The sequence below is a fragment of the Haliotis asinina genome, chromosome 13, assembly GCF_037392515.1.
Source record: "Haliotis asinina isolate JCU_RB_2024 chromosome 13, JCU_Hal_asi_v2, whole genome shotgun sequence".
NCBI classification, from domain to species: domain Eukaryota; kingdom Metazoa; phylum Mollusca; class Gastropoda; order Lepetellida; family Haliotidae; genus Haliotis; species Haliotis asinina.
Genome location: NC_090292.1, coordinates 54,079,052 through 54,091,263, shown reverse-complemented (window position 1 = coordinate 54,091,263; position 12,212 = coordinate 54,079,052). Strand labels below are relative to the sequence as shown.

General features: G+C 43.7%; 1 protein-coding gene across 1 annotated transcript; it reads left to right on the top strand.

Moving 5' to 3' along the window:
• Positions 1 to 388: 388 nt before the first annotated feature.
• Positions 389 to 11,883, top strand: LOC137259702 (beta-hexosaminidase-like). The gene is made up of 12 exons (XM_067797293.1): positions 389 to 512; positions 3,921 to 4,316; positions 5,393 to 5,701; positions 5,970 to 6,409; positions 7,188 to 7,913; positions 8,201 to 8,441; positions 8,893 to 9,106; positions 9,691 to 9,831; positions 10,374 to 10,931; positions 11,164 to 11,266; positions 11,349 to 11,453; positions 11,770 to 11,883. The coding sequence occupies exons 1-12, from the start codon at positions 389 to 391 to the stop codon at positions 11,881 to 11,883; spliced, it is 3,471 nt and encodes a 1,156-aa protein (XP_067653394.1).
• Positions 11,884 to 12,212: the final 329 nt, after the last annotated feature.

Genomic DNA, 12,212 nt, shown 5'->3' with positions numbered 1-12,212 from the left:
ACCAACTTTCAAAAAACCCAGGCAGATTTATCGCTTCATAATGTCAATCCCATGCAGTTGGAAAGTCGGCACAGTCAAGGAGAATATGCGCAATATATGCATAGGAGATCCATCACCAGTCGTTTTGAGCATCGAGCCACGAGTAAACCGACTGTGGCCAATACAATACCGTCTTAATACCTTTCCACGTCTTGACTGACAACACAAGTAGGTATAACCAATTGCTGGATTCAATTCATGACGTTTGTTTATTCCTACCTGGTTTTCCCAGCGTTTTTGTCCAAAGTCCCCCAAACGGCCTCGGGTATATAACTTTTGATTGCGAGTTTGAAATCAATACACGAGACTAGACATTTGCGAGAAATGAGCTTCACACATCCCAGGTAGCATGGCAGCATTGGCCCAATGCTGTATTACTGCCGCGAGTTTCGCTTGTGCCGGCAACGGAGCTCACGACATTGGCACAGCACTGGACCACCGCTGGGCAGCCACTGTCTCTCAGCCACCAGCTGGTACCAGCAGATTCCCAGCACTGACCCATGTGTTCTAAATTTAACCTCTTTATCAGTTCATCTGCCCGGAGCTACTTTTAGTTGTGAAACTTGAAGATTAACTTACAAATATATCTAAAAAGCCCTTGTCCAGTTTCACAAAATCAGTGCACAAGTGTTTTTGCGAAAGATAAAAGTTTATAGTCTAATTATAACTTAACAGAAACTACAAACAATGGAAACATTTGAAACAGGCATTTGCTGCAGACTGTCAACTGAAGAATTTCTCCTTAGAGCGGTATCTTACACCAGTGTTCACTCTTGCACTTGCCCGAGGATTTACAGATTTCAGGTCCCTTTTCCACGTGATATACCAGGATCATTTAAGAAAGGTATAGTCTACCATATTTTCACAGTTTTAATATATATGCAAACATGTTACTAAAGGATAAATGGGTTATTTGGAAATGGTTGTAATTTGATACGTAAGTGTCACTGAGTCAAACATGGCCATCCTCACGATTTACAGCAGCATTTCATTTCAGTACTATACTTGTCACTGGTTTCTGTAATCAGAAATACATATGCTTTTCGATCAGTACCCCATTTGGTAACAATTGCATACTTGACTGACTGGGTTTGTTAAAATTTCAAATTATATTATGAAAAGAAAGTGTTTGAAACATACAAACTTGATATAGTTAAATATTAATCAAAATTGAAAGGAGCTTCAGAGGTAAGGCAATCTAGAATTGTCAGACTTGTGACTGTATATATGACAATACACTATAACATACACTGAAATGTTTAATGAAATTAGAGAATTATTGATACAGTAGTTTTATGTACTTTTACTTTCAATTTCAATTTCAATTTCAATTTCAATTTCAATTTCAGAACCATCGTGCACAATGGCGTCTGATTGGAACTGGAAAGCCTCATAAAACTGCGACACACGTACAATAAACAACTCCATCATCAAAAACTGTGTTCCACGGGAGATATCGCTTGTATGAGATCGTGTGTCAGCTCATGGGAGATATCGTTTTGACAGTAGATTTTGTACAGTGCCCTGTCAATGAACTTTATAACGTCACAATGCTGTGGCATCACTGCACTGCAAGTCTAATGGTAATACAGTTTTGAGAGTTGTACATTTTCACTGAAAACTAATGAAGCATGATTTTTGATGATGCATAGAATCTCATTTCATTACATACTATTATAAAAGAGAGAATTAAAGTTAAGAGGATACATTTAATTATTTTGTTTTCTGTTTTCAACCGTTTTCAACTATTTACGACATACACACATTTTAGTACTATTGAATTGCATATCTTAAGACAATTCGTAGATATTTCTATTTTTATTCTATGTTTTGTAAGATATATCATGATATGTGAACACACGTTCCGTTTCATAAAGTTTTATGTTTTTAAACATTCTGGCTCAGAAACCTTAGAATTTAACTTACAGTTGGTAAATACAGTGTTTTAAAGTGTTTTACAGTATCTTTACAAATGCCGATTGTCACAATCACAAGGGATGGATGGTAGACAAAACCAAGATACGATTTCTTGGCCTGAGTCAATGAAGAATCATATATGTAGATTAAAAAGCCAGGATGATGTGATTGGCAAAAGGAAGGCACAGTATTGGCTACAGACTGGCACGCCATCATTGGGCCAATGATGGGCCAGTATTGGCTACATACTGGCCTGCCATCATTGGGCCAATGCTGGGCCAACGTTGATAATCAGCATTGGCCCAATGCTGAATGCCAGCACTGGCCCAATGTTTTTTACAACAGTGGCCCAATGCTGGCCCAATGCTGCCATGCTACCTGGGATTGTTCCTCTGTGGGAAATCGAACACGGGTCTTTGGCGTGACGAGCGAACACTTTACCCAGTACGCCACTCCGTCGCCCCATGCTGCTGGGAGAGGTCGTCACGAAATAACAGTCAGCTGTCTTAAGATTCTAATCATGATCACAAATGTTCACCAGAACGTATTTATCCCTGTTTTCATCGTTGGAATAGTGTTTGTTTAGTTTGTTTGTCTGTTTGTTTGTTAAACGTCGCACTCAGCAACATAGCAGCTATGTGACTTCGGTCTGTAAATAAGTCTGCACTAGACAATCCATTGATCGACAACATGAGCATCAAGCTGCACAAATGGGAACCGATGACATGTGTCAACCAAGTCAGCGAGCCTGACCACCCGATCCTGTTAGTCGCCTTTTATGGCAAGCATGGGTTGCTGAAGGCCTATTCACACGTGTCGAAGTCATCGATCCCGTCAGTCGCTTCTTATCACATCTCTGAGCGCGAAAGGCCCAATCATGATACTAGAATTGAATATTGGTTCGAATTCTTGACATAATTGACTATTTCGCAAGTTATGCCAGTCAGGCATTAATTACAGAATAGTCTCGTTTCCTGTTCACTGGGTTCCGTCTATTGCGCAACTTAGTGCAATAACCAGTCCAGAAAATTTAGACCACATGTAATTCATTTGACTAGATACATATATAGTATGATTTGGTACATCTAAGAGCTTGTATATTCCGTTGTATAACACTACGTACGCTCCTTCTAGTCCCTGCACACGCGTCGTACAACGTGCTCTGTCGTACAGCGTGCTCTGACAAATGGACATCTGGAAATGGTGGAAATCTCAAATTGAGAAATATTTGGCTGTCTGGTGCGGAATTGATATTTTATCAGTCTTATTGTGCGTTGCAGATCTACACCGAATAACTCATAAAAAGTGTAACCACAAACAGGGGCAGTCTGTTATTTCATAGTTAAGCTTTGCTGCCCAAATCTCACCACAAAATATAGAAATACGGTGTTTTTAAAGTTTAACGTTAAAATTCATTTGTAAATTTCATTTTCTTATGAAACAAGGAATTGGAATTCAGTGTAACCAGAGTTGTTTGTGCTGTCTGTTTTCACTTCACAGGAGAAAATTCGGATAGGCTGAAAAGTAGGTCACAGTCTGAATAGGTTAATTAGACTTATGTTTCGGTATGATACCCCCGGGTTATTTCGGCTTTCATCTGTCAGTAAGCCGGCATGCATCTGTATAGCTTAGATCATGGCTTAATGAGGCGTGAAAAAGGTCCGAGGCAGAAGAGGCTTTCAGCAACTCATACTTGCCGTAAAAGGCGACTCCGTGTGTCGTTGTTGTTTTGATTGACACATGTCATCGAGTTCGCAATGACGCAGTTCGATGCTCATACTGTTGATCACTGGAATGTCTGGTTCAAACTTGATTATATACAGACCATATAGCTGGAATATTGCTGAGGCGTAAAACTAAACTCACTCATTGTCATTTATCTTATTGTTATATATATGATCTAATTAACGTTATATATCATGACTAACACATGTATCACTTGAATAATACTCTGTATTCCACAGTGGGTCATGTGACCTCTCAGATCGACCAATCAGCTATCGACTACCTAGCTCGGTTCCTGGACTTCCGGTTCCAGGTGATTGACAACCTACATGACCAGGGCAGCACGTGTCAACTCCTCTTCAATCTCACCAATCGGGGCAACGTTGTGATCCAAACCGGAACCTGGAGCATCTTTTTTACCAAGATCCGGGGAATACCTTCCAGCCAGTTTGGGGAGGGGCTGGCGGACCAAGGCTGGAGGATGGACAGGGTCCATGGCTCCCTCTATCGCCTGTCCCCTACTCGTAACTTCCTTCCCCTTCCGCGGGGACAGTCCCGTATCATACACTTCCTGGGGAAACGGTGGATGGCTAGCCGGTCTGACGTCATGCCAAATGTGTATGTCACCGCTAACGGTAGGCAGCTCATTGCGATTACACATCAGGGGCGGCGGGGTAGCAAAATGGTTAAAGCGTTCGTTCGTCACGGCAAAAACACAGGTTCTATTCCCCACATGGGTGCAAGGTATGTGGCGTCACCCGACGTGATACTGCTGGCGTACTGCGTAAAGATATACTCACTAACTCAGTTATTCATTCACTCAGTGATTTGAACCCTGGACCTTACCATGATGAGCGCACACTTTAACAATGACCTAACCCAATATAAAAGATGATTTATTTAAATGTGCCACATGTTCGGCTATAGAAACCCTTTCCAATAAGGCTATGGGTAATTTAACCAGAAAAAACAAAGGTTTATTGAAATTTTACAATTTTAGAAATTGTGTGATAAATATGTGCCTGGGACAGACAAACAAAAGTATGTATCTGATGAATCTACGTACCTGGTAGGCTGTTAGAGTTGTATGATGCTCCAGGGAGTTGAGATTGAAAGTATGGTATGGTATGGTATGGTATGGTATGGTATGGTATGGTATGGTTCGCATTAATGAGAGAAATGAAGTATTGATATTTAGAGATATGTGACCTGATAGAGCGCCTATAAAGAGATAATGCTGCACATGTCCTTCAAATCAGAAAGTGGAAACAGAAAGGTTCTACTGATGTCATGTCTTTTGGGAGAAATTGGTGCATTAAACCCAGCTGTGAAATGTATTATATATATGGTATTTCCTGTAAAAAGCGCCTGGCCGCTTTTCTTCTCTGGTGTGTATTGCGCTTCCTAGGTACGCCGTATAGTAAAATGTAAGAGAGTGTTACCTCAAAGTCAGGAGGTAAAAAAACCCCAAACAAACAAAGAAACAAAAAAAAAACAAAACAAAAAAAACAATACAAAACACAAACCAAATAACATAAAAACCACAAAATGTCTTAATTAGGAATACACAGAAAATAGGAATAAACTCACACACACACACACACACACACAAACACAAAGACAACAATCAAGCAAAACGGAACAAAGAAAACAAAAAAGACCCGCCGTTTACTAGAGGAAATACGGTACCTACGAATATATTCCAAAACAGGTCTGGTCCCAAGAGTACTGGCGAACACCCGAGGTGAGAGTCTTCAGTACGGAGGGACTTTCGACACTCTTAGACAGTGGAAGCGAGACACGGACGATTTGTACAACCCGCCCACCCCACAGGAACGGTTCCAGAGAAACCTGGGATCTGACGGGGGCGCAAGAACAACACAAGGGGAGGAATGGAGGAGAAGATTGATTCCCCAACCTCTCACAGCGGTTTTCGACACATCACAGGAACTGACCATAGCAGACCAGTGGACAATAGCTGCCGATAGCGAGGTCACCTGGGAGGCTAATTTTCTGGCAGGTTGGTTCACTTCAAGTTCGTAGAGGCTCTGTTGCCATTTTGTTGTGAATTAAAAAAGTGACCATATCATTCCCTTATTTGTTTGTGTCAATAAAGACAGACGGAAACAAAATGTTTCTGTATTACTGTTGTCGTTAAACAAAGCTCCAATTCGATCATTTGTATCTTAAACCAAGAGGTCCGAGTTATCTCCCTTCATGACCTTTCAGGAAAAATCAGGGCGAAATGAGTCTATGAGTTTTGAGTTCACCAATTTTTTTCATCCCAGGTCAGCTGCGTATGAATCGCCCAACACAGACCGACCAGACAAATAATGTTATCAGGCTCAGGACAGGTCAGGTTGATCTCAGAGACGTCAACGACAGACGGCTCTACAACAGCAGCGACGCCTATCGTCTTACAGCAGATCCGACAACCAATACCGTAGACATCATTGGCCAGGGACCACCTGGTGTTTTCTATGCCATCCACTCTCTGCTCATGTTGTTGAATGGTGGCCGTGTCCTGCCACAAACGAGAATAACAGATGCTCCCCGATTTGAATACAGAGGCATGCATTTGGACGTCGCCAGGAACTTCCACCGGAAGCAGGATGTGATGAAACTTCTGGGAGCCATGTCTGCATATAAGCTGAATAGGTTTCACTTTCATCTATCTGACGACGAGGGATGGAGGCTGGAGATCCCAGGGCTGCCAGAGCTCACCAGGGTAGGTATTCGCCGGTTCCTTGAGGAATGATTTTAACAAATGTCTGTTTATATTCTTTATAACATATCTTTTCAATTAACGCTTTCTATCTGTTATGTGGACCCGTGAAGTTCCGGGTTAGAATTGATCTTCAGTACCCATGCTTGTCGTAAGAGGTGACTAACGGGATCGGGTGATCAGGGTGATCAGGGTGATCAGGCTTCCCCAATGTTGATGATGTTGATCACTGGATTGTCTGGTTCAGACTCGATTATTTACAGACCATATGGCAGTAATATTGCTGATTGCGGCGTGGAACTAAACTCACTTACTCACTAACATTAACTAAATCAATATTGGCAGGCTCTGGGAATAGATAAGTGAACATATTTGAAACTGTTATTCAGAAGTATTTCGTATGAACATTAATGTGATACGAACGTATTAATGTCAACAAAAACACTTTGGAAGGTACCAGATCCTAAAGAAAAAATGCATTTTACGCAACTAGTAAATACTTGCCCAGTGGTCAAAACTCGTGGCCCTTCGGTCCATTGAAAACTCAAGATAGCTTTTGATTTATGATTGTACAAATACGATTGAGTCGAAACGAAAGTGCATCTATATATTATTTTATCAGATTTAAAACATCCGTAGAAACAAAGTATACATTTTAGAAGTTATTTGATGGTGACTTTCATGTCAGGCCATATTTTTTGTGTTGCCATAATTACAAAACGCTTTGTGTGTACTTTTCTTTGCGTCAGTATAATTATAGGACGTTTTTCCCGACTTCCAGGTTGGATCAAGGAGGTGTCACGATCTAAGTGAGAACCTTTGTCTCCTTCCACAAGTTGGTTCAGGACCCGACACTGGCACTTCCGGTTCCGGTTTCTACACCATCGGTGATTATCGCGAGATTTTACAGTTTGCGAGAGAACGCCATATCGAGGTGATCCCCGAGTTTGACATGCCAGGCCACTCCAGAGCAGCCATTAGGTCAATGGACGTGAGACGAAGGAGGCTGACGAGGCAGAGGAGGGTGGCGGAGGGAAGAGCCTTCCTGTTGGCAGATGATCGGAATAGTATCCCCGACCCGCGGGAGGAGATGTTCCATAACAACGCTATCAACCCCTGTATCGTGTCAACCTACCGCTTCGTGGATCACGTGATCAATGAGTTGGTCCAGATGCACCAAGGTGTCAACCCGCTTCGTGTGTTCAACTTCGGAGGGGATGAAGTGTTTGGAGGTGCATGGAACCACTCCATTTCATGTCAGCAACTCCGACTGACTGACCCAATAGCTAACGTCAGCCTTGCTCGTTACTTCGCCAACAGGGTGTCCCGACTGGCCGCTACCCGGAACTTGTCACTAGCAGGCTGGGAGGACGGACTGGTGCATGATGGGATACTTCATGACAGGAGAGAACTTGCTACACCCAATGTGTATGTCTACCCCTGGAATAACCACTGGCAGTGGGGGAATTACAATAACTCCTACAGGCTTGCTAATGCCGGATTCAAGGTATTGTAGATCCTAATAAATTTGGGTGGTTTGGAGAATTATTACACGCTTTCACGTGCAATACAATTGAAAATGATTAAGAATAAAATGGTGTCACGTCATATATTATCGATTGCCTGTGTAGAGACCACCGTCACGTAGCTTGAAAAACAGGACATAGCAACGACATGAGCTGGTCAGCCTCTCCATCAGTTAGTGAAAGGTTTCTATCACCAGATCCACCCACAAACAGCCATGCTGAATCTAACCGTTTTGTCCTTCACTTTGACCTTGACCTTGACCTACAGGTCATCATGAGCCAGGCCACCCATCTGTACTTTGACCACCCGTATGAAGCTGATCCGGAAGACAGAGGTCTCGTCTGGGCAACCCGATTCACAGACACCCGGAAAGTGTTCGGCTTCTCTCCCCTGAATCTGTACGCGAATATCGACTGGGATCGCTCGGGGGCTCCACTGTCGACAGCGGACGTGTGTGGGGACGACGGCAGTGGGTGTGTTCAGCTCACAAGGCCAGAAAATGTCATAGGTAACAACGAGATCACACTGGCATTAATGATCTTATTTTCCAGGCAACACCTTCAGCGGTCATTGCAAATATTTTGATACTTCTAAAAGGTTTTCACAAGTGTAGCCATTTCTGGTGTACCCCGTCGTGATATTGCTGGAATATTGACATGTATTCAACTGGATACATGGTTGTAACTGAAAGCACTAAAGGAGTGAACGTGCTCATAAATTGTAACGTCATGTGATGGGTTGGCTCAGAGATTGCGTTAACGCCCATCGCCTGTTTAAACCCGGGTTCGATTCCCCACATGGGTTCAGTGTGTGAAGACAATTTCTGGTGTCCTCCTCCGTGTTATCACTGGAATATTTATAAATGCGGCGTAGAACTCACTCACTCACTCACTCACTCACACTCTACACCTGTGCTGCAGGAATGCAGGGTCACCTGTGGACAGAGCTTGTGCGGACAGGTGACCAAATGGACTACATGCTCTATCCCCGTCTGCTAGCTCTGGCAGAACGTGCCTGGCATGAGGCACCATGGGAACGTCTACAGAGCGGACCAGAGCGCTTGCGGGAGGAGGAACGGGATTGGAACTCTTTCATCTCCGCGGTAGGATATAGAGAAATTCGCCGGATGGATCAGGCTGGTATTCAGTACAGACTTCCTCCGCCCGGTGCACGGTAAGTTTCCTGGGCCCTTATTGTCCAAACGTTCGAGGTCCTAAGAATTCGTAACTTTGATTGTAGACAATGTCTTAAGAATGGACTTACGAAGTTCGTAAGGGTACGAATGTTTCGAGAATAGCCTAGTCTTACTGGGAGTCGTATGGGATTTTAGTTTTCTATATATTCAAACACGTGTCTTGCGATGTATCCTCGGGGTTCTTGATAGTGTGACGGTCTCAGAACGGAAAGCGACCCCCGTTCGAGACAGACCAAACACAGTACTTGATGTTACACTGCATAAAAGTAAGGGGAAACAACACTGGGCGGTCGGATTTACGTTGTGTCTGATAGGATATACTTGATAAACTGCAGTACAGCGCCTGATTGGAAAAGTAAACCCTGCATTTAGTATGGACACGTACAAACAACACAAATACACGCGTACATGGACATCGCAATGTAAGTGAAATAACCTTAAACATGACTCTGACCTGACCTGACCTGTACCCTCAGGTCAGAAGGTCGACATTCCCAAATTGTCCTAATCAGCAAATCAATCTTCCATCAAAGGGCGGAATTCTGCATTTACTTGTTTTCAGTATGGAGGGTAACCGACTTTTAACCAACAACGTCTATCCCGGTCTGCCGGTCCAGTTCCGGTCACGAGACAGTGACCCCTGGCAGGACGTCACAGACGACCTTGAGATCAGAGACAACCAGACACTGTTCCTCAGATCAAGGTTAGCAGATAAAGCTAATTCGCAGTTATGAGGAAATATCGAATGAGTGAGTGAGTTTAGTTTTACGCCGCTTTTAGCAATGTTCCAGCAATATCACGGCCATGTAACCATGTGGAGAGTCGAACCCGGTCTTCTGCGCGGTTTTAACAAAAGGCTAACACCGCACCGACCCAAGAAAACACCGAGAAAATAACGGAAGCAATGGGAAATAAACCGTAAAACAGTCAGAGCAACGAAAAATACCCGGATTGACAATGCAAGTGAAAGTCATACCTTCGTAAAATTAATCGACATTTCTATGATGTTGACATAAACTTGAAACTTGTGGGCAATAAGTAATAGAAGCAACAAAGATATTTTCGAAGTTTGGGCTCAGAATTCGAAGTTTCGAAAAAATGTGGACATGACTGAAATGGTTCAAACGGGATGATATATACATGTGGCATGAAAGCAGCGCCGGTAGACTTGCGTATAATATTCTTTAACGAGCCTAGCTGTTGCTGACTGGAAACAAGCCGTGGACAATGTGTGTGTACTTTCAGATCCCATGACAACCGGCGGTTCAGCAGGGTTGTCCCTTTCACCCCAAACCCTGCCCCCAGCCTCCCCATCGTGACCCTCAACACCGTCGAGATGATCGCAGAGTACCTACAGATAAACCTCACCGTCATCGACAACACCGTCCAGCCTTATTACAGTATCGTCGACATGACTCTCACCAATACCAACGACTCAGACATCGTTGCTGGCAACTGGGAGATTTACTTATTCAGCTTTGGGCAGCTGTTCCCGCCCCATCTCGTTCACAACCCTCAAGGATACGTCTTGCAGGAGCACAATCTCAGGTTTACTCATGTTAAAGGTTCTTTGTTCAAGTTCCAACCCGTTCCTGGGTTTCGACCACTCCGACCGAACGAGCCCAGGCTGGTCAGGCTGGACATAGGGGCATCGGTATCAGCCAGGTGCTACGTGCTGCCTAACTGGTATGTGACGTCAGAAGGAATGTCCGCACGTACGGTGAACTCGACTAAAGGAGAGCGTCTCGACTTCCTGGGTCCTTTCACGAATGAGAGACAATGGAAGACAGGTCCAGACGACAGGTACGATAACAATTCTTTGTTTGTTGGATGTTACACGAAACTTGCTTGACCACGGTGTTAGAACCTACACCGACACGTCTTTCTCATAGCAATAAAGAAGTTGTTCATCCACATATTGTCATCTTTCCTTTCCTGTGTTGCAGTATAGGGGGTACGAATGCTACAAGAAAAGTTACACTTACGAGAGCTTTGTGAAACAGGGCCCTGAATACTTTTTGTGTTGTAACGCCAGGTACAACCCTCTGAGCCTGGAGGATCGTTTTACCCTGAACCAGCTCACGGAGGACCTTGGAGGACCGGGAGGACATATTCTCCCAACACCCCTAGAAGCAGAGGTAATGGGATCTGAATCGTAGTGACTTTTTTATGATGTGTCCTGTCCACCAGAAGCACAGGTAATGAAATTGTGAATTGTAGACTAAGTGTCTTGTGCACGATGTGTCCAGTCCACCAGAAGTACAGGTAATTGTGAATCGTAGACTAAGTGTCGTGTACGATGTATCCAGCCCACCAGCAGCACAGGTAATGGGACTGTGAATAGTAGTGGCTTGTATATGACGTGTCCAGCCCACCAGAAGTACAGCTAGTGAGGTTATTAAAAGCGCGCGCGCACGCTTGTGTGTGTGTGTCTGTGTGGGTGCGCACTTGCGAGCGAGAGAGCACTATACAATGTGTGTGTATTTGTGCACCGATAATGTGCGCACTTCTTGTGTGAACTACATGTAAGTTAGCTTCATGTGTATACGCAAATGACGGAGATGTTAGTTATATAAACTCCAGTTAATCAGCCCAAGATGAATCATGTAACCAGTTTGAATGTCTCCGGATCCTGCTTCAGATAAATAACAGTTCCAGCATCCTGCTGTCCCAGTGTTGTTGGAGTGTTGCTGCAGACATCCCCTTCATCCGTGAGGCGCGCTTCCTCGTAGGTAGGAATCATCACAGAGTATGAAGGAACTGGGGCGGGCTGAAATCATCGATAATCGGAAATATCGTAGATAGGAAAAATGATTAATGATTATCGATCTGTGTTATATATAACTGTGTTATCGATAATATCGTTAATTAACATTTGTAATGGATAGGAGCTTTAATTTTCTCTAAAAAAAATGTAACTTTTAGGACCCATGGTTTGCTTCCATCCTCGATATCTCCAGGGTATATGTTCCGATAAGTCTACACTATACACTGGTGCATCTATGGCTCGGCCCGGTAATTTTATTACCTCCCTTTCCTGGCTCCGCATTCCCACAGCAGCCAATGAGCTAAACCGCCGTTAAC

What these genes read in the sequence shown, in the direction of transcription:
- LOC137259702 (XM_067797293.1), top strand. Translation starts at nt 389, where the DNA reads ATGGCAGCATTGGCCCAATGCTGTATTACTGCCGCGAGTTTCGCTTGT. An exon ending in TGTCTCTCAGCCACCAGCTG is followed by an intron (nt 513 to 3,920) that starts GTACCAGCAGAT and finishes TGTATTCCACAG; the next exon opens with TGGGTCATGTGACCTCTCAG. An exon ending in CCAGCCCACCAGCAGCACAG is followed by an intron (nt 11,454 to 11,769) that starts GTAATGGGACTG and finishes ATCCTGCTTCAG; the next exon opens with ATAAATAACAGTTCCAGCAT.